Source organism: Schistocerca gregaria, chromosome X (genome assembly GCF_023897955.1).
Source record: "Schistocerca gregaria isolate iqSchGreg1 chromosome X, iqSchGreg1.2, whole genome shotgun sequence".
Classification (NCBI taxonomy): Eukaryota; Metazoa; Arthropoda; class Insecta; order Orthoptera; family Acrididae; genus Schistocerca; species Schistocerca gregaria.
Genome location: NC_064931.1, coordinates 698,267,365 through 698,288,474, shown reverse-complemented (window position 1 = coordinate 698,288,474; position 21,110 = coordinate 698,267,365). Strand labels below are relative to the sequence as shown.

Below are 21,110 nucleotides of genomic sequence, written 5' to 3'. Positions count from 1 at the left end.
CAACACTCTCAATTGTGCAATCAAGCAATCTTCAGAAGTACCAAGCTAAACACAGACTACCCAAAAATATGTATCTAAATGATAATAATTACATATATAATCAAATTAATGTCAATTTTTGTTATATGTATATTAAGTGTAAGAATTGTGTTGGGTTCTATGATAAGCTAGTGTCAAATATTAAAAAACAGAAAAAATCATAAGAATGCACGCAGTCTAGCAACATATGTGGTTCCAGCATGATAGAGCATCCACACTTCAGTGTAGCTGCTCAGATCAGACATACATTTGAAGACTGCTGGATTGGTCGAGGTGGCCCTATAACTTGGCCACCATGGTCACCTGATCTCAACCTGCTGAATGCTTTCTCGTGGGGTCATCTGAAGAATGTGGTGTATGAAACCTCAGTGGAGCCAGTGGAAAACTTAGTTACAAGGATACATGCAACATGTGAAGATGTTCACACCATACCCAGTGTATTTGAGTAGGGCCATCAGGCATTGGTATGCAGATGTCAGACATGCAGCAAAGCTGGAGGCAGACATTTTGAACACATTTTCTAATTTCATTTCATTTCTTGAAACAACAGAATAAATAGTTATGCCCCCTCCTTGCAATATGTTTTCTGTTGTCTACCACAGTGAATACTCTTGTGGTTCATCCTATTTTCTTTGCATTCACATTTCCTTTCTTTAAAATTAAATAAAGGCATTGACTTCTTTAAACCCCTGCCATTGTTTATTGAAAGCAACTGGCAGAAAACCCCAGCAGAGTAGATAGTGATAGCTGCTGCATAGGCAAAAGCTAGCCCCTGTTATATTTGCACCGTTTGTTTCTTTCTCTTACGTCCTGTATATACCAGTAAACGTTGGAAATTTTAAAGGATTCCAGGAGAAAAATAAACTGTTGGTGGAAACCTGTGTCTGAAACCATCATCCATGAAGAAATTAGAGCATTGCATTCATAGGAGACAAGGCTTGTCTACACAGCAGCTAGCTCTATCTTCTGCACTGGTTATTGTGGCAATCAGTTGCGATCACTGAATAACATACAACACTGGTCTATAGTGAGATGTTCCACCTGTTGCCCTAAATTTTCTTCTCATGACACTTTCTACAAGCCCTCAAAGTTTGTCAGTATTATTTTGTAACACTCTGTATAGAGGGCAATGTGAATAGCAAGTAGTCTCTGCATTAGGTAAATGTTAGAGCCTATGGTACAGTCCCTCCTTGAGGCAACTCCCAGTACCATAGTTCAGTAGTACAATGACCAGACACATGTGCCAAGGAATGTGGAAGCATTTTATGAGGAATAATTGCTGAATCTTTTTCTTTAATCTGTATGTTTTCCTTTGTCACCTATCAAATACACCTGTGATACAGATGGTTGCTAGCTTGGTCAACAAAAACCTCCAGCAAATACTGTTAATGCCTTGCAGCTATTCATACAAGCCATGTGGGGAGACATTCAGGTATCCTTTGGCTCCCTGCCACAATATTTACAGTCCCTGATTGTAGCAAATGGGAACTGCTGATAATACTGAATAATCAGAGTCAGAGTTCATGTACAGTTCTGTAAAACTAATCATTTATCTTTAAGTTGTGATTATCCCAAATGTTAGTGAAATATGGAGTATAGAAATCTACAGTATTTATCTTCAGTAATTTTAGTCACTGACATAATTGTATCAAACGTATTATTATAGATAAAAATAATAGTTTAGCAGTTGTGGAAACAATCCTTTAATTCCATGCAAGCACCCAATTTACCAAATACCTGCTTGATTAGATCATAATTTGTGAGTTATTGCTTTTAAATTGAGGCATGTTTGCTTTTATGGTGATACAACTAACAATTTTACATAATGTAAAGATTATATACTTTAAAGAATAAGTTCATTTCAACATAATTTATGCTTTCAAATCTAATTGTGCAGGTAACTATCATTTTTTGACTTATGCAGAACATGAGAAGAGGTGCTTAGCAGCTTCTTTCGTTAAACTAGATTTAAATATTCATTATTATTTCAGGTTGCCTGGCCAGACTTCGAAAGGGAATCTTAAATTGCCTGAAAATGTTGCTGAACATGAGGGTGACAACTCACCTGGTAAACATTTGGAGACTGATATCTCAGCACTCAAAAACGTCACAAACAGTTCATCAAAAGGAGCTGCACAGACAGTGAGGTAATAATTTGCTTCTCCAATGCAGTCAAATAATTCTTTTAACAATGTAGTAATAAGTAACACTGTACTATTTCGACAATGAATGTGAACACTTAATAATACTGCTGAGTGTTTAGCTTTGATATATGCTTCTGAAGCAATAGTTGTGAAGATGAAACACAAATATGAGTGCTTCTCATCAGTTGTGGATGTATTAGTTAAATTTTACAATGCACTTTTTAAGGAAAAATATTTTGAAAATATTTTTTTCATCTTTCATATATATTGTAATACTAAGCATGTCATCAAATAGCATGCCTTGCTATGAGCTGAAGAAATTTTCTGTAGCTGGCACCAAAAGTGATGTTTGAGTATCTTAGCATCCTTTTGAAACTAAGAGCAAATTTTCTGAAATAATAACTGTGGTAGTCAGGTAAACTTCAGAAGAACTGACTGATAATTTATAATGTATTTTCTAATTTTTGGAGATCCCAGGGTCTTTATTTATGTTTGTCAATTGTGAGAAATGTTTGAATCCTATTTACATGAAAAAATCCAAAAGAGAACATTAGCTTTTGTAGATAAATGCAACATTTTATTCACAGCCCATTGTAGTGTCTGTTTAGACAGAAAATTCAATATTCGAATTTCTTCACAAAGTAATCCAAAAACTTGATAGTGGTGAAATAGTCACAGGTACAAGCCTTGACCTATCCAAGGTCTTTGATATTAAAGACCATAACCTACTGCTGCAGAAATGTGATAGTGACAGCATCAGGAGTGCTCCTAATGACTGCCTGAGATCATATCTTACTAGTTTCATGGAAATAATAAATTAACCAGTTGCTATTTGGATTACAAAGAGGGTAAGTATGGTGTTCCATAAAGATTAGCACTGGAGCCCAGTCTATTTTTAATTTATGTAAGTGATCTAACATTTTACAAACACTGTACAAGACTATTTCATTCAGAGGTAACACAAGAACCTTAATCATTGGTACACTGGCAGAAATGTTTCAGAAAACACTATCAGAAACACTTCATAGTATTGTAAACTTGTTCACCCTTAAGAAGCTAATAAATAAAAATAAAACAGTAACATTGTATCTCCATAACATCAAGAGAAATAGTGAAGAGGACGTAAACGTTCAGTTGTGAGGCACAGACATTAAAAGTATATCCAGTACAAAATTTTTGTCGATCTAGTTCCAAGACAACCTAAGCTGGGATAGAGTGTATTTAAAGGATTAAGTACACTGTGCTATTAATTAATTTATTTATTTGTAAATATAAATTTCGTTTCCAGTACATATATTATACAAAAGACATTGAGCAGAAAATCTTTTTTGCTGTTTATTTTACAACCATTGAATGTATGTCATTTAGGTTTTTATGTCATTTTGAATCTGCAGGGTGGCACATGAAATGTGTTACAATTTTGTTTTTGAATATAAACTTTATTGTCAATACAATCTGAAAGGAACATATACTACAATGAAAAGCCATCCACGGAGATTTGTTCTCACTCAGCACATGCTCAATATGTCCATAATTTCGTTTCCTATCTTCCTTCAAATGAACAGTGAAGTTAGTGATTACCCTACAGCACATGTCTTCCATAATTTCACTGCAAACTTGTAGAATAAGTCACTGATACACAGGTAGTCCCAGTTTTCAAGAAGGGTGGTTGAGCAGATGCGCAAAACTGATGCGCAAAACTATAGACCTATATCTCTGACGTCGATCTGTTGTAGAATTTTAGAACATGTTTTTTGCTTGAGTATCATGTCATTTTTGGAAACCCAGAATCTACTCTGTAGCAATCAACATGGATTCTGGAAACAGCGATTGTGTGAGACCCAACTCGCTTTATTTGTTCATGAGACCCAGAAAATATTAGATACAGGCTCCCAGGTAGATGCTATTTTCCTTGACTTCCAGATGGCATTCAATACAGTTCCGCACTGTCGCCTGATAAACAAAGTAAGAGCCTACGGAATATCAGACCAGATGTGTGGCTGGATTGAAGAGTTTTTATAAAACAGTAGACAGCATGTTGTTATCAATGGAGAGACGTCTACAGACGTTAAAGTATCCTCTGGTGTGCCATAGGGGAGTGATATGGGACCATTGCTTTTCACAATATATGTAAATGTCCTAGTAGATAGTGTCGGAAGTTCCATGCGGCTTTTCACGGATGGTGCTGTAGTATACAGAAATGTAGCAGCATTAGAAAATTGTAGCAAAATGCAGGAAGATGTGCAGCGGATAGGCACTTAGTGTAGAGAGTGGCAACTGACCCTTAACATAGACAGATGTAATGTACTGCGATTACATAGAAAGAAGGATCCTTTATTGTATGATTATATGATAGCGGAACAAACACTGGTAGCAGTTACTTCTGTTAAATATCTGGGAGTATGCGTGCGGAATGATTCGAAGTGGAGTGATCACATAAAATTAATTGTTGGTAAGGCGGGTACCAGGTTGAGGTTCATTGGGAGAGTCCTTAGAAAATGTAGTCCATCAACAAAGGAGGTGGCTTACAAAACACTCGTTCAACCTATACTTGAGTATTGTTCATCAGTGTGGGGTCCGTACCAGATCGGGTTGACGGAGGAGATAGAGAAGATCCAAAGAAGAGCGGCGCATTTCATCACAGGGTTATTTGGTAACCATGATAGCATTACGGAGATGTTTAGGAAACTCAAGTGCAGACTCTGCAAGAGAGGTGCTCTGCATCGCGGTGTAGCTTGCTCACCAGGTTTCGAGAGGGTGCGTTTCTGGATGAGGTATCGAATGTATTGCTTCCCCCTACTTATACCTCCCGAGGAGATCATGAATGTAAAATTAGAGAGATTTGAGCACTCACGGAGGCTTTCAGACAGTCGTTCTTCCTGCGAACCATACGCGACTGGAACAGAAAAGGGAGGTAATGACAGTGGCACGCAAAGTGCCTTCCGCCTCACACCATTAGGTGGCTTGCGGAGTATAAATGTAGATGTAGATGTAGCTGAGCTCCATTAAATCACATGGACGTTTCGGGAAAATGTTTTCCTTTAGGTACCCCTAAAGAAAAAAGTCACATGCATTGAGGTCTGGACTATTCGGGGGCCAATTTTGTCCGTCATTGAAGCGACCTGGAAACCTGAGTGAAATGATCCTCATGTCGAAATGCTCATGTAAAAACTCCAACACACTGTTTGCAGTATGTGGCCTTGCTCCATCTTGCATGAACCACTGTGTGTTGAAGGACAAGGCAGTAGCAAGAAGCTGTGGAATGCAGCTATAGCGAAGCATGCTCAAATAACTCTTGCTGTTCACAGTTTCTTCGAAGAAAAAGGGTCCAACACGTCCGTGACTGGAAATTGCTGCCCACGCTGTAATCCTCGGAGCATAATGTTGTCATTCATGAAGCATTTGTTTGTTTTCACTGGCCCAAAAGTGTACATTTTGTTTGTTAACCACATCGTCTAAATGGAAATGCACCTAGTCTGAAAACCAAACGTTGTTGAGAGTTTCTTCCCTATCCTCCGCCCACTGAGCAAACAGTAGTCTCTGCTGCTTGTGTTCTTCAGTGAGCTTCTGTGCACAGGTCATCTTGTATCGGTACATATGGAGGTCGCTTTTAATAATCCATTGAACGGAGCGTCTGGATATTCCAAGTTGCACTGCTGCCTTTCTACACGATTTCCAGGGACTTCTCTGTACAGCAACTCGTACTGCTTCAATATTCTCTGGCGAACAAACAGGCTTAGGCCGAGGTCACTTTGCTTCCAATACTGTTCCTTCCTGTAAAATTTTATCATACAACCTGTTCATGGTCTTCTTGCAAGGAACCCATCATGTGTTAAACTGTTGTCGAAAATGCCTCACACAGAGAGGTCAGGGTACCTGGGAGGCCAAGCATGACGAAAGAGGCAGCTGAGAACATGATCATCACCAAACCATGTGCACAAGAGATCTTTCACACATCTAGCAATACGGGGTGGAGCACCATCCTGCATAAACATTGTACATTCCAGCAGGTGTTTATCAGCCAGGCTGGGGATGATGCGATTCTGTAACATATCGGCGTACTTCTCACCCATCACGGTAGCAGTTACAAAACCAGAATAACGCATTTCCTCAAAGAAAAAAGGCCCAATAATGGTAGATGTTGTAAATCCAATCCATACCATGACTTTCTCGTCATGCAATGGAGTTTTCACGACAGTTCTAGGATTTTCGGTAGCCCAAATTCTGCAGTTGTGAGCATTGACAGACCCTCGGAGCGTGAAATGAGCTTCGTCGGTCCACAACACGTTACTCAACCAATCATCATCTTCCACCATCTTTTGAAATGCCCACACCGCAAATGCCCTCCACTTCACTAAATCGCCAGGTAACAGTTCATGATGCTGATGGATTTTGTACGGATAGCATCGGAGGATACGCCTAAATGCCAACCAAACAGTAGTGTATGGAATGCCGGTGCGACATGCGACTGCACGAGCACTGACTTCCCCATGCATAGATGAACCCGCTACAGTCTCTATTTCTTCCTGAACTGTCTCAGCAGCATTATGCCTTGTGCTCAGTCGGCCACTATGGGGTCTATCGTCTAAACAACCCGTGGCTTAGAACTTCGAAACCATTCTGGCCACAGCTGCATTTGTCAACAGACCTTTACCCATTTAAATTCCATTCCTAAGGTGATAGGATTGTAACGCTGAACTAGCACATTCCCCATTCTGATAATACAGCTTCACTAAAAGCGCCCTTTCAGGTAACGTCAACATGCAGCAACTACTGGCGCATCTGATTCTCTCTCTCATTACACCTCCTTTTGTACACGATTGTAATGCGCAGTCACTGACGTTTTGCTGTCCAGCACCATCTGTCAGACATTTTGTGAACTTTGTTTTTTTTTTTAATTTCATTTTATTGTTCTAATAAAACCCCATATACTTCCAAGCATGTGTGTCAGTTTTTACCTCTCTATCTGCATCATTCCATGGTTTATTAAGTTTTCAAATTTATACTGACTTTTTGATCACCCAGTATATAATGAGCCAAATACTAATGATAAATGCAACATATTTCTTGATAAATTTATATCCCTTTTTGAACACTGTTTCCCAAAGAAAATTACTAAATGTAACACCACAAACTTTTCAAAGAAACCTTGGATTACTACAGGTATTAATGTGGCTTCAGAAAGAAAAAGAAATCTGTATGAGACAGCAAGAACTAGTAAAGATCCAAAAGTAGTTTTACACTATAAAAATTATTGTTACACACTGAGAACATTTGTAAGGAAATCAAGAAATATGTATATTAGAGAAGAAATTAACAACTCCAGCAATAAAATCAAATCAATATGGAATGTTGGTTGTAGGGAGATAGGAAAAATAACCACTGGGGTAGGTAGTATTACTATTAAAGAGAATGACACCATCCTAACCAGCAGTACACAAGTAGCTAATGTATTTAACAACCATTTCTTAAGTGTAGGAGAAAAAATTGGTGAGAATAAATAGTTCAAAGTAAAAAGCCAGGCAGTACGTGGAAGAGTCAGTTTTGAAAAATTTTAGTCAAATTACAACCTCTTGTGAAATAAGTAAACTTATTAAATCTTTGAAAAATAAATGTTCTAGTGAAGTAGATGACATCTCAAATAAGATATTAAAACAATGTGGAGCAATTAAAGCTGATGTTCTGAATCTCATGTGTAGTGCATCACTAACTCAAGGTATTTTTCCTCTCTCTACAAAAAGGGGGACACTATAGGTGTCAATAATTATTGGCCAGTATCCTTGCTTACAGCATTTTCAAAAATCTTCAAGAAAATAATGTACTCAAGAGTGGTTAGCCATCTCAACAGTAATGGGATACTTAGTAAATCACAGTTCGAATCTCAAAAATGCTGTTCCACTGAGGCAGCAATATACAATTTCACTGTCTACATAATAGAGTCTTTAAATAGTAAAATGTCACCAATAGGAATTTTCTGTGATTTCTCCAAAGCGTTTGATTGTGTGAACCATGACATTATGTTACAGAAATTACAATTCTATGGTATAAATGAAACAGCATATGAGAGGTTTAAGTCTTACCTACAGAACAGCAAACAAAACGTTTCTTTATATGGGTCAGGTGATTTAAACAAGTTTGCCATTTCATCTAACTGGGGTGAAATTATATTTTCTGTCAGCCTACGCAACCACTCACAAATGTCAGTGTTGCTGCAGGTGAGAGCAGATGCATTAAGCTGTATATATATATATATATATATATATATATATATATAAAGACTTACCAAGCGGGAAAGCGCCAGCAGACAGGCACATGAACAAAACACACAAACACACACACAGAGTTACTAGCTTTCGCAACCGATGGTTGCTTCTTCAGGCAGAGCCCTTACTCTTTGCCTTTAAATATGTCTGCTTGTGTCTGTGTATGTGCGGATGGATATATGTGTGTGTGTGTGTGTGTGTGTGTGTGTGTGTGTGTGTGTGTGTGTGCGAGTGTACACGTGTCCTTTTTTTCCCTAAGGGAAGTCTTTCCGCTTCCGGGATTGGAATGACTCCTTACCCTCTCCCTTAAAACCCACATCCTTTCGTCTTTCCCTCTCCTTCCTGAAGAAGCAACTATCGGTTGCGAAAGCTTTTAACTCTGTGTGTGTGTTTGTGTGTTTTGTCCATGTGCCTGTCTGCCGGCGCTTTCCCGCTTGGTAAGTCTTGGAATCTTTGTTTTTAATATATATATACTCACCTGTATTGGAAAAATGTGTGGTACAGGAAAATTTTGCTTCCTTCACAGTTATCATTCTTCTCCCTATAAATATATATAGAATAAAGAATGATGACTGTAAAGGAAGCAAAATTTTCTGTCCTGTTACATGCACCTATGTTCCACACATTTCTCCAATACAGGTGAGTGGTTGCCTATCCCGATTGTTGTTTAATATTTTCGTTCTGAAATTCCCATTACCATAACAATGTGTACATATAATATTGCACATAAATTTTCGCTGCATCAACTTCCCTAGGAAGATTCGTATATTTGTATTTATGTACCACCTATGTCACCAAATAAATGGTGCTGGTTCTTTAATTTTTTTTCAATATGCAGCATAATTGAAGTAACTACCATACTTAATTATATGCAAGTAATAATGAATACAAATCAACAACATGACTGAAAATAAAACTGAACACTTGACAAGCATTTTTCAGTTTTTAAAGAGATACAGATAAAATTTATGGATTACAATCAGTTTGTTAAACATGGAGCCTGTGAAAATAAAGTACTGTTTCTGCTGTGAAGTTTACAAAAGTGGGATGAAGTGGGAAAAAAAACATGAATACAGCATAAAAAAGTGTGTCCAAAAATGCAACAAAATTGCGAAAAGTGAATTTTTAACCAGGTTGTTTGTGATTTAGACCTCCACTAACAGCAATGTGCAAAACAGTGGACTTCAGAAGGGCCACCACTGTTTTTTGAGTATTACTGTGGAAACTAGCAGTTCAGCTGCAGCAGTCAAAAGCAACCAGCAGCTGCTACGGTATCGGCATGCCAGTTGCAACAAGAGGTATGTTTACATATCATGGGGTGGAGTAGGCCAGACAATGCAATATTGCAATACAGTGGTAAGACAGAGCTCTTGCAGGATGAGCCACACCATTTCCACACTACCAGGCCGCATGTTTGTTTTCCTGAATGCAAATGGATACAGCTCATTAGCACAATAAGTGCACAGTGAACAAGTATAAATAACCATTCATTTTAGCAAAGGTCTCAGCAATCTAGCAGTGCCTGTGGGGTCAAGATGACTGTGCAAAGTGACTGAGCAATATATGACAGTGTATGACTGCTGTGACCTTGATCCTGCACCACACACCACCTGCTAGTGCCGAGTCCATCTTCTCGAACTTGATACTTCTCCACCAACTGGATGCTCCCTGGCCCACTCTCACAGTGGCCAGACTCCTGCTTTGGAGGGCAGGAGAATGCGATCAGGGTGGTGCAGCCACCCACATTTTCATACAGGTAGAGGAATCTAGTCACCAGTGCCACCACTCACAGGTAAAATTCCACCACCATGGCTGGCATCCCCTGTGAGCAACCTGACAGTCCTCAGAACTGCTAGCATTGGGTGCACACCACTGCATAAGCTACAGGAGTCAGCATTACTGGGCACCAATATCACCACCCAATGGCTGTCAGCTCAATGCAATTGTGCCCCATCCTCACCAAGTGCTGTTAGGAAGCGTGTCCACCACTTCCACTGAAATGCTATAAGTGTAGTCACGAGAGTGTTTATAAAATGTTTTGCCTCTGACACCTATCATCTAAGATGCCAACAGCCTACTCCCTCGCTGTGACCCACCATCATGAACCAATCTGCCACCTGAGTTTCCCTACGCTCCAGGATCCACTTCACTTGGTGTTAGAAGTAGGATTGACAATGCCTACAACTGCTATTTGTGGTTGAGTATGTGTTACTACAAGCAAAGGTTGTGACTCATTGTCTAGGAGTATACAGGGCATCCCAGAAGGAATGGTCAACATTCAGGAATATAACAGGGATGATCATTTGGAGCAAATAACCTATAACCTTCATATAGACATATGCCCTATTCCAAATGATTTACAATATAGAACACATTTAATGTACAGTTGTGGACAAAATGAGCAAGAGCCCATGCCTTTTCATTATGCTGATCTGCACAGCTTTAAAGTCTGCTACACAGCATAACAGGCAAGGCGATGAAGTGCTACCAACATACTATGCACAAGCGTGAAATTTAAAAACTATCCGAACTTTGTCAGACTGTTTTCAATCATGTCTAAGACTATATTAATGCTGATTAGTGTGTTAAACACAATATGTAATTATAATCAAAGATTCCAAGACTTACCAAGCGGGAAAACGCCGGCAGACAGGCACAAGAACAAAACACACAAACACACACACAGAATTATAAGATATAAATGAAAGAAGAAATGCTAATTAGCATGAACTGTACTAATAAAAATGAATTTCAGCTTATCTAGATAACAGAACTGTTTTAGTAAGACAAAGTACCCCAGATCGTTACAAATTAGCAAAAAATTATGCTCTTTCAGCTGCAAAACAGTCTGTGTCAATGTTCAAACCAGTCATACTAGATTACTGTTGCTGACCTACCATGAAAGGGTGCAAAATTAGCAATGTGTGAAAATTCAAAATGAAATTCAGTTAAAAATCATTCAGTGTCACACTGAAGTTAATTCATTTATTGACAGAAGCGGAAATGTAGGCAGTAACAAGTATGAAATTCTACAAGAGTTTCATATTGACATCCACAGGGCACCAGTACAGAATAAAGGTAGCAAAACATGTATTTGGGGTGCGAGAATTTCTTAAAATTGCTTTATTTATAGTCTATCTGCCTCCATCGAGATTAGAACTGAAAACAAACCAGACTTCCCTTGCAGTAGCAAACACCTAACATACAACCCAGGCAAACAGCCCTCTATTATTACCCCAGACATGAATAAGCCGGCAATTTCGCAAGGAAATTTGCAAAATGATCTGCAGTTTCTGTTGCATAGAGCTTTCTGGACACAAAACCTTGAATTTTCTACCTTTATGTCACCGATTATGTGACAATCATTCGGGATGCTTATCGAAATACAAAATACTGTTATCAGTGAGTCAATTTAGTAGGGTAATTATGCACCACCCCAGGAAATAAATGGCGACATAGTTGCCAAATGTATTCTATAATGTTTCGAATTCTCCATTAGACTCGCGACACCCTGGAACGTTTATTAGCCGAAGTGTTCCTTAAGCTATGGGAATGCTCGCACTTCTAAAACACGGTGGCATTAATACTAGGATCTGAATTACCACATGTATAGGCAAATGGATTTTGTTTGCTTTCCTGTAAACGTGATTTGGATCAAAAGGGTAGCTACGATTAATATGCTGATGTATCGACTGCAACATTTTGAATAGAGAGTGGTGTCGTAGCTATTTTCATTGTTAGGATTTAGTCACCTAAATCAGAAAAATGGAACCTTACTAGTCTCACTTTCTTGACCGTCTGTCTGTCTACACAACCCTTAAAACCCATTTACCTCGAGCACAGGTAGACATAATGAGCGGATATGTATGGCACTTCCTGCGATATACGGTCCCTTGATGCTGTAAAAAAGTGAGCTTCTATGTGAATGCAATTTAAAGATATGGCTGTATATGTAAAGAAAATTTACTCAACGGTAATCCAACATGACTGGTCTGAACATTGACACAGGCCGAATGCGCATAATATTTTGCTAATTCATAACAATCTGGGGTACTTTGTCTTATTAAAACAGTTATGTTATTTCAATGAGCTGAAATTCATTTTTTTAGTACAGTTCATACTAATTAGCGTTTCTTCTTTCATTTATATCTTATAATTACATATTGTTTTTAACACACTAATCAGCATTAATATAGTTTTAGACATGACTGAAAACAGTCTGACAAAGTTCGGATAGTTTCTCAATTTTACGCCTGTGCATAGTATGTTGGTAGCACTTCGTCACCTTGCCTGTTATGCTGTGTAACAGACTTTAAAGCTGTGCTGATCAGCATAACTAAAAGGCAAGGGGTCTCGCTCGTTTTGCCCACGACTGTACATTGTTATTTATTTTCCATGTTATTCTATACATTGCCAGATTTTCACTTATATACATGTACAACAGTTAATAAACATTACAACATTTCTTTTATGAAGTATCAACTTAAAAACATGTATTTTTAAAACATTCACCTCTAAGCGTTATTGTACATGTCACATTACATCTGTTTGTTATACAGTTCACGATAATTTTTTAATGTCCACTGTAAGCTTCAATGTAGTTGTGCCCTCTTGGGAGAACATATTGTGTTTCTTGTCTGAGTGCCTCTGCATGTTCCTTAATGAGAGCAGGAGCATCCATGATGCGTCCAAGCAGTTCATCTCACATATTCACCTTTCATTTGTACACTACAGACCAAAATCTAATGGAGTAAGAACTGGTGATCTTGGTGGTCTGATACTTGTGCTATATTGACCAATACAGCAATTAGGGTAAGTGTGGTTGAGATGTTCATCAGATGTCTGGTAAGATTTGTACGGGCTCCATCTTGCGTGAAGTACATTGCAGTCCAGAGGGCCAAATGAATGTCCTCAAGGTGTTCAACATACAAAATTTCAAAAAAATTCTTGTAAATCTGTCCTGTTATTGTCTCTTCTAAAATGACAGGCCCTATCAACATGTCACCAACCATGTCACACCAATCAAAAAATGAACGTGGAAATTGCTTTTCCACTGTGACAATTGGATTTTCCTGCAACCATCAGTTGTTATTATGTGTGTTGTTGATTCTGTTCTGTGTAAATGTGGCTTCATCAGTGAGTATTATTAACGGAAGCAAATGATGACTGTAATTTAACCAGCGACAAAATTAAAGTCATGTCTCATTTTTGCCAATGTACAAATTGTTGACATAGTGTATGTGAAATGGATATAAGTTTTCTGCACATAATGTTTGCCATACACAAGTTCATGGGACATTGATAGAATAAAATTTCAAAGAGTTTGGGGGGGGGGGGGGGGGGTAAACACGTATGTGTATTCCATTAGCCCAAAAACAAAAGTACATCAAATGCACCCTATCTCGGAAAACCATACAAAATAGGGCATATGTCCATATGAAGTTTTTTTCTTCAGTTGAGCATTCCTGACAAACCTCTGTATGGTGAACATTCCTCCTGGGACACCCTGTCTAAGATGTACAGCAATTACAGCAATTCAGAAGGTGAAGCTTGTGCAATTGATTAAGGGTGACATGTCATGGTCAGTACCAGTAGGGTTGGGGTTTTCGGTGCGTCAGGGGGACTACCACAGGGGATGTATTCAAACTTGTAAGAGATGAAGTAAATAAGAGCTATGAGTGGACAATGTAAAATTTTCTAAGAAACAGGAAGCACTTCAGGCTAGGGAGAAGGAAACAGCTTTTCACAATTCTCCTGAGTATGAGGAAAATTTGTGGAGGAGATTTGAAGAAAGGAAGAAGGAGATAAGGAAAGAAAGAATGAAAAGGGAGGAGGCACACAAGAGAGCAAAAAAGAGAGTCAAAGGGGATAGAAACAAGCCAGTGTCTAGTTTACATGCTCCAGCAAAATGTCCAACTATCACCAGTGTAGTTAAGCCTGTGAACCCTGTAAGGAGTAGTGCATAATTTAATAACTGGTGGGACAATCTCATGAAAGGGAAGATAAAGATAGTGAATGAAGAAGGAAATGACATCGTGCTGAGTCAGCTCAGCGCACAAGGCACTAAGATTGTTGGCTGTAAGGAGAATAATGTAGTAGTATCATTTCCAATATCATGTCGAATTGTGGAGTCTGAAGCAACTATAGAGCCATATGAAGTGAGTGTATCAAAGTGAACAGATTTGTGGATAGCAACATGGGTGATTCATGTGCATAGTACCTACCCCATTGGGTGAAAATGTGTTTAGAGACCATGGAGCCTAGACAGATATACAGGGAGATACACATGACACCGATTTTTGTGTTGCCCTGAGTGGGACTGCAGATGATGATGTCATTATAGGTACTACGGGAATTCACAGGAAGCTGTTGACATTGATAATTGTGGTATAAATGTTTTGGAAGAAACAGTACAGACACATTTCTACAGAAGCAGGGTAAATGTAGAAAGAGAGAAGTTAATGATCAGACTGACAGGGTGGTATCTTTTGAAGAGTGTTTGCCTGAGGTTCAGAATGTTACAGTAGTATGAGCACTAGGTCACAGCCTTGTACAGGAAGCTGCCAACATGTGCTGTGACATGTTTACAATGCAGCTGCAGTCTGATGTGTGGAATGATCATAAAGTAGGTGAAGGATAGAGGCAAACCTGAAAGTAAGTGTTCTGCCCAAACATCATGCCAAAATTAGCCTCAGGCAATGCATGATGGAACCTGAAGGAACAAAATTCAAGTTATGAGAAACTGTCACCAGTGAAGCACAGTCACAAGGTTCATCCATCATAATGGAAAAGCCAATTACACTATGAACAAAACTGCTAAGGCTTAATTTGTATGATATAGTGCGAGTAGGAACCAGGAAGTTCCTTGGGGGGAGTGCGGGTACCAGGAAAATGAGCATTTAGAGAGGAATTCAGTTCGTGATTAGCACTACAGTGGTGGAGTTAATTGGGACCACTTCTCAATGTATTGTGAGTGGTAGTACCATATGTGGTTCATGTGTTATGATAGATTTGGGAATATGTTTTCTGGAAAAGTAGAAGGAGAACTGCTGCCACAGGAACAAAGTTCTGAATGGTGTTTCAAAATAACAGGTTGAAAAATTGCTGGATAGACCAAAGAGATGCTGAGCATAAGAGTGTCGTCATAACTGCCATCTGCTTCACATCTCCTGTGCAGCAAGCTATGTAAATTTAAGTATTAACTGTGTTTTTCTTACTTGTCACTTCTTTTTCCATGTGTTTTTGCTTTTAGGAAGCTTTAATTTTTGAGTACTACTAATAGTGTTCCATAGATTTTGTGTTTGTTTTGAATACAGTCAGAGAGAGTCCCTTTAGTCAGCTGTAGTGCCTGTATTGCCAGTGTCATTGTAACTGCCACCTGCTTCATGTCTCCTGTGCAGCAGGCTACGTAAATTTAAGTATTGACTGTGTTTTTCTTACTTGTCACTTCTTTTTCCACGTGCTTTTGCTTTTAGGAAGCTTTAATTTTTTGAGTACTAGTAATAGTGTCTAGTATCCACAGTTTAGTCAGCTATCAGCTGCCTTTAGTGAATTACCAATCTAGTTAAAAGTTGATTACTTAACTCTCTACAGTAAATTGTTGATTTCTTAGGATGGATAGGATGTGTGACTGCTGAGTACAGATGCAGGAGGAGCTGGCCACTGTTTGCAAACAACTGAACATGCTGATGGCCATGGTCAGCCATCTTCAGGCTGCTGCCTTGGAGTGTAGCGGCAGTGGGGAGTCTGGTGCATCGCATGGTACACCCCAGATGTCACATGATTCACCCACAGTCCCTGCTGTCGAGACATCTTTGCGGGTACTGGGTGTGGTTGGGCCACCCTATCCCCAAGGGGAGTGATGGGTTCAACGGCCTTCCCATCGCATGAGATAGAGGGTCAATGTGGAGGCTGGCTGTGTGGCATGACTTGCTCTGTCTGTGATTGGACATGTGGCAGCTCCTTCAGCAAGGTTCAAGCTGGCACACAGGGGAGGGGTTTATTAGTGATTGGGAGCTCTAATGTTAAGCGGGTGATGCAGCCCCTTAGGGAAATAGTGTAAAAGTCAGGGAAGAAGACCAGGGAATGACAATATTAATGTGCTAATAGTAAACTGCAGGAGCGTCTATAAAAAGGTCTCAGAACTGCTCCCATTAATAAATACTCACAATGCCCACATAGAACTAGGGACAGAAAGTTGGCTGAAACCAGATGGAAACAGTACTGAAATTCTAAACTCAGATTGGAATGTGTACCGCAGACAGGTAGAACAGTGAAGGGGGAGGCATGTTTATAGTGATAAAAAGTGCTATAGTATCAAAGGAAATTGATGGAGATCTGAAATGCGAAATAATTTGGGTGAAGGTCACAGTTCAAGCAGGCTCAAACATGGTAATTGGATGTCTCTATATGCCCCCTGGCTCAGCAGCTGTTGTGGCAGAACACCTGAAGGAAAATTTGTAAAATATTTAGAGTAAATTTCCCGACCATCTTATAGTTTTCGATGGAGATTTTAATTTACCAGATATAGACTGGGAGACTCAAACGTTTATAATGGGTGCCAGGGACAAAGAATCAAGTAAAACTTTTTAAAGTGCATTATCTTAAAACTACCTTGAGCAGTTAAATGGAGAACTGACTCATAGCGATAACATATTAGACCTTCTGGTGACAAACAAACCCAAACTATTTGAAACATTTAACACAGAACATGGAATCAGAGATCATAAAGCAGTTACAGCATCAGCGATTTCAGCCATAAATAGAAATAGTAAAAAAGGTAGAAAGATTTTTCTGTTTAGCAAAAGTGACAAAAAGCAGATTTCAGAGTACCTGATGGCTCAACACTAAAGGTTTATCTCAAGTACCGTAGTGTTGAGAAGCAGTGGACAAAATTCAAAACCATCATACAGTATGCATTGTATGAATATGTGCCAAGCAAGATTGTAAGAGATGAAAGAGAGCCACCATGGTACAACAACCAAGTTAGAAAACTGCTATGGAAGCAAACATCAACATAGCCAAAGCCTTGCAGACAGACAAAAATTACACGAAGTGAAATGTAGTGTGAGGAGGGCTATGCAAGAGGCATTCAATGAATTCGAAAGTAAAGTTCTATGTACTGACTCGGCAGAAAATCCTAAGAAATTTTGGTCTTATGTCAAAGTGGTAGGTGGATCAAAACAAAATGTCCATGACAGACTAAAGGCCAAAATACTAAATGTCTTTTTCCAAAGCTGTTTCACAGAGGAAGACTGCACTGTAGTTCCTTCTCTAGATTGTTGCACAGATGACAAAATGGTAGATATCAAAATAGATGACAGAGGGATAGAAAAACAATTAAAATCGCTCAAAAGAGTAAAGGCCAATAGACCTGATGGGATACCAGTTCGATTTTACACAAAGTACAGGAAGGAACTAGCCCCCCTACTTTCAGTGGTGTACCGTAGGTCTCTAGAAGAGCGTAGCATTCCAAAAGATTGGAAAAGGGCACAGCTCATCCCCGTTTTCAAGAAGGGACGTCAAACAGATGTGCAGAACTATAGACCTATATCTCTAACGTCAATCAGTTGTAGAATTTTGGAACACGTATTATGTTCGAGTATAATGACTTTTCTGGAGACTAGAAATCTGCCCTGTAGGGATCAACATGGGTTTCAAAAAAGACGATCATGTGAAACCCAGCTCACGTAATTCATCCACGAGATTCAGAGGGCCATAGATATGGGTTCCCAGGTAGATGCCATGTTTCTTGACTTCTGCAAGGTATTTGATACAGTTCCCCACAGTCGTTTAATGAACAAAGTAAGAGCATATGGACTATCAGACCAGTTGTGAGATTGGATTGAAGAGTTCCTACAAAACTGAAAGCAGCATGTCATTCTCAATGGAGAGAAGTATTCTGAAGTAAGAGTAATTTCAGGTGTGCTGCAGGGGAGTGTTGTAGGACCATTGCTATTGCAATATATATAAATGACGTTGTGGATAACTTTGGAAGTTCACTGAGGCTTTTTGCGGATGATGCTGTAGTATATCAAGAGTTTGTAACAATGGAAATTTGTACTGAAATGCAAGAGGATCTGCAACGAATTGATGCATGGTGCAGAGAATGGCAATTGAATCTCAGTGTAGACAAGTGTAATGTGCTGCAAATACCTAAAAAGAAAGAGCCTTTATCATTTAGCTACAAGATAGCAGGTCAGCTACTGGAAGCAGTTAATTCCATAAATTATCTGGGAGTAGGCATTAGGAGTGATTTAAAATGGAATGACCATACAAAATTAATTGCCGGTAAAGCAGATGCCAGACTGAGATTCATTGGAAGAATCCTAAGTAAATGCACTCTGAAAACAAAGGTAGTAGGTTGCAGTACACTTGTTCGCCCACTGCTCACAGGTGTGAGATTCGTACCAGATAGGGTTGATAGAAGAAATAGAGAAGATCCAACGAAGAGCAGCATGGTTTGTTACAGGATCATTTAGTAACCGTGAAAGCATTATGGAGATGATAGATAAACTCCAGTGGAAGACTCTGCAAGAGAGATGCTCAGTAGCTCGGTACGGGCTTTTGTTGAAGTTTTGAGAAAATACCTTCACTGAAGAGTCAAGCAGTATATTGCTACCTCCTATGTACATCTCCCAAAGAGACCATGAGGATAAAATCAGAGAGATTAGAGCCCACACAGAGGCATACCGGCAATCTTTCTTTCCACGAACAATACGAGACTAGATTAGAAGGGAGAACCGATAGAGGTACTCAAAGTACTCTCCGCCACACACCGTCAGGTGGCTTGCAGAGTATGGATGTAGATGTAGATGTAGATGTAGATCAGTGAAGTCAGATCATGCGCTGTTAAAGGTGATTTTTTTCAAGGATAATTTATTAACAGAGGAAGAAATTTCAGGTCCTTTCCCAGTTTGTAAGTGAAAAGTAAAGAATAATTTTTGTGTATGTAAGTGTGAGTAATGATAAATATTATGTTTCTTACTATATAAGATGTGTAAAACACTGAAGAGAGAGGAATGAGGCGTTTGAGATATGTGAGATATATTAAGGGACTCACAGAGAGATTCCATGGAGACATGTCTAGCTGTAGTGAGTTGTATTGCAAAAATTTCATGTGTGTCTGTTGTGTGTCTGTTGATGTGTGCGTGCAAAATTTAACTTACTATTTGGAAGGGAAGCATCAGGTGAACATCAGAACCAGAGAGCTAAAAACTGTAAATTCACAGTCTCTGAACCATGTGGTTCAAGCTGTGCCTAGCTAGGGTAGAGACCCAGGGGCCAAGTCATCCAGAGGAGGGGGTAATGTAGCATCACCACTATTTTTGGATGCTACTGTGGGTACTAACATTTCAGACACAGCTGCTGAAGGCAGCTGATGGGTACTGAAGTGTTGGCATACTGGTTGCAGCAATGAGGCTGTTTATATGTCACAAACATAACTAGGCCAAGTACCACAAGGTCGGAATGCAGCAATAAGACAGAGCTCTTGCAGGATGAGCCAAGACAATCCACGTCACAAGACCACAGATGTGTAGTCCCACAAGCAGCTGAAAACAGCACATTGGAACATCAGGTGGGCCATGAGCCATTATGACTAACAATTAATTTTAGCAGAGTGATCAGCAGCCCAGCAGAAACTTTTGGAATTAACGGCTATGCCAGGTGACTGAGTAATACATCTACGTCTATATCTACATTCATACTTTGCAAGCCACCCAACGGTGTGTGGCGGAGGGCACTTTACGTGCCACTGTCATTACCTCCCTTTTCTGTTCCAGTCGCGTATGGTTCGCAGGAAGAACGACTGTCTGAAAGCCTCCGTGCGCACTCAAATCTCTCTAATTTTACATTCGTGATCTCCATGGGAGGTATAAGTAGGGGGAAGCAGTATATTTGATACCTCATCCAGAAACGCACCCTCTCGAAACCTGGCGAGCAAGCTACACCGCGATGCAGAGCGCCTCTCTTGCAGAGTCTGCCACTTGAGTTTGCTAAACATCTCCGTAACGCTATCACGGTTACCAAATAACCCTGTGACAAAATGCGCCGCTCTTCTTTGGATCTTCTCCATCTCCTCTGTCAACCCGATCTGGTACGGATCCCACACTGATGAGCAATACTCAAGTATAGGTTGAACGAGTGTTTTGTAAGCCACCTCCTTTGCTGATGGACTACATTTTCTAAGGATTCTCCCAATGAACCTCAACCTGGTACCCGCCTTACCAACAATTAATTTTATATGATCATTCCACTTCAAATCGTTCCGCACGCATACTCCCAGATATTTAACAGAAGTAACTGCTACCAGTGTTTGTTCTGCTATCATATAATCATACGATAAAGGATCCTTCTTTCTATGTATTCGCAATACATTACATTTGTCTATGTTGAGGGTCAGTTGCCACTCTCTACACTAAGTGCCTATCCGCTGCAGATCTTCCTGCATTTCGCTACAATTTTCTAATGCTGCAACTTCTCTGTATGCCACAGCATCATCCACGAAAAGCCGCATGGAACTTCCGACACTATATACTAGGTCATTTATATATATTGCGAAAAGTAATGGTCCCATAACACTTCCCTGTAGCACAGTAGAGGTTACTTTAACGTATGTAGATGTCTCTCCATTGAGAACAACATGCATTAACAAAATATTTTC

At 39.5% G+C, this 21,110-nt stretch overlaps 1 protein-coding gene across 5 annotated transcripts in view; it reads left to right on the top strand.

Annotated features, from left to right (window-relative positions):
• Positions 1 to 21,110, top strand: part of LOC126299489 (bestrophin-2-like) — a 612,660-nt gene that overhangs the window by 561,135 nt on the left and 30,415 nt on the right. For all 5 annotated transcript variants that reach the window (XM_049991427.1, XM_049991429.1, XM_049991428.1 and 2 more), the window contains one exon: positions 2,031 to 2,186. In XM_049991427.1, coding sequence (XP_049847384.1) covers positions 2,031 to 2,186 — 156 coding nt within the window. The remainder of the gene's footprint in view (positions 1 to 2,030; positions 2,187 to 21,110) is intronic.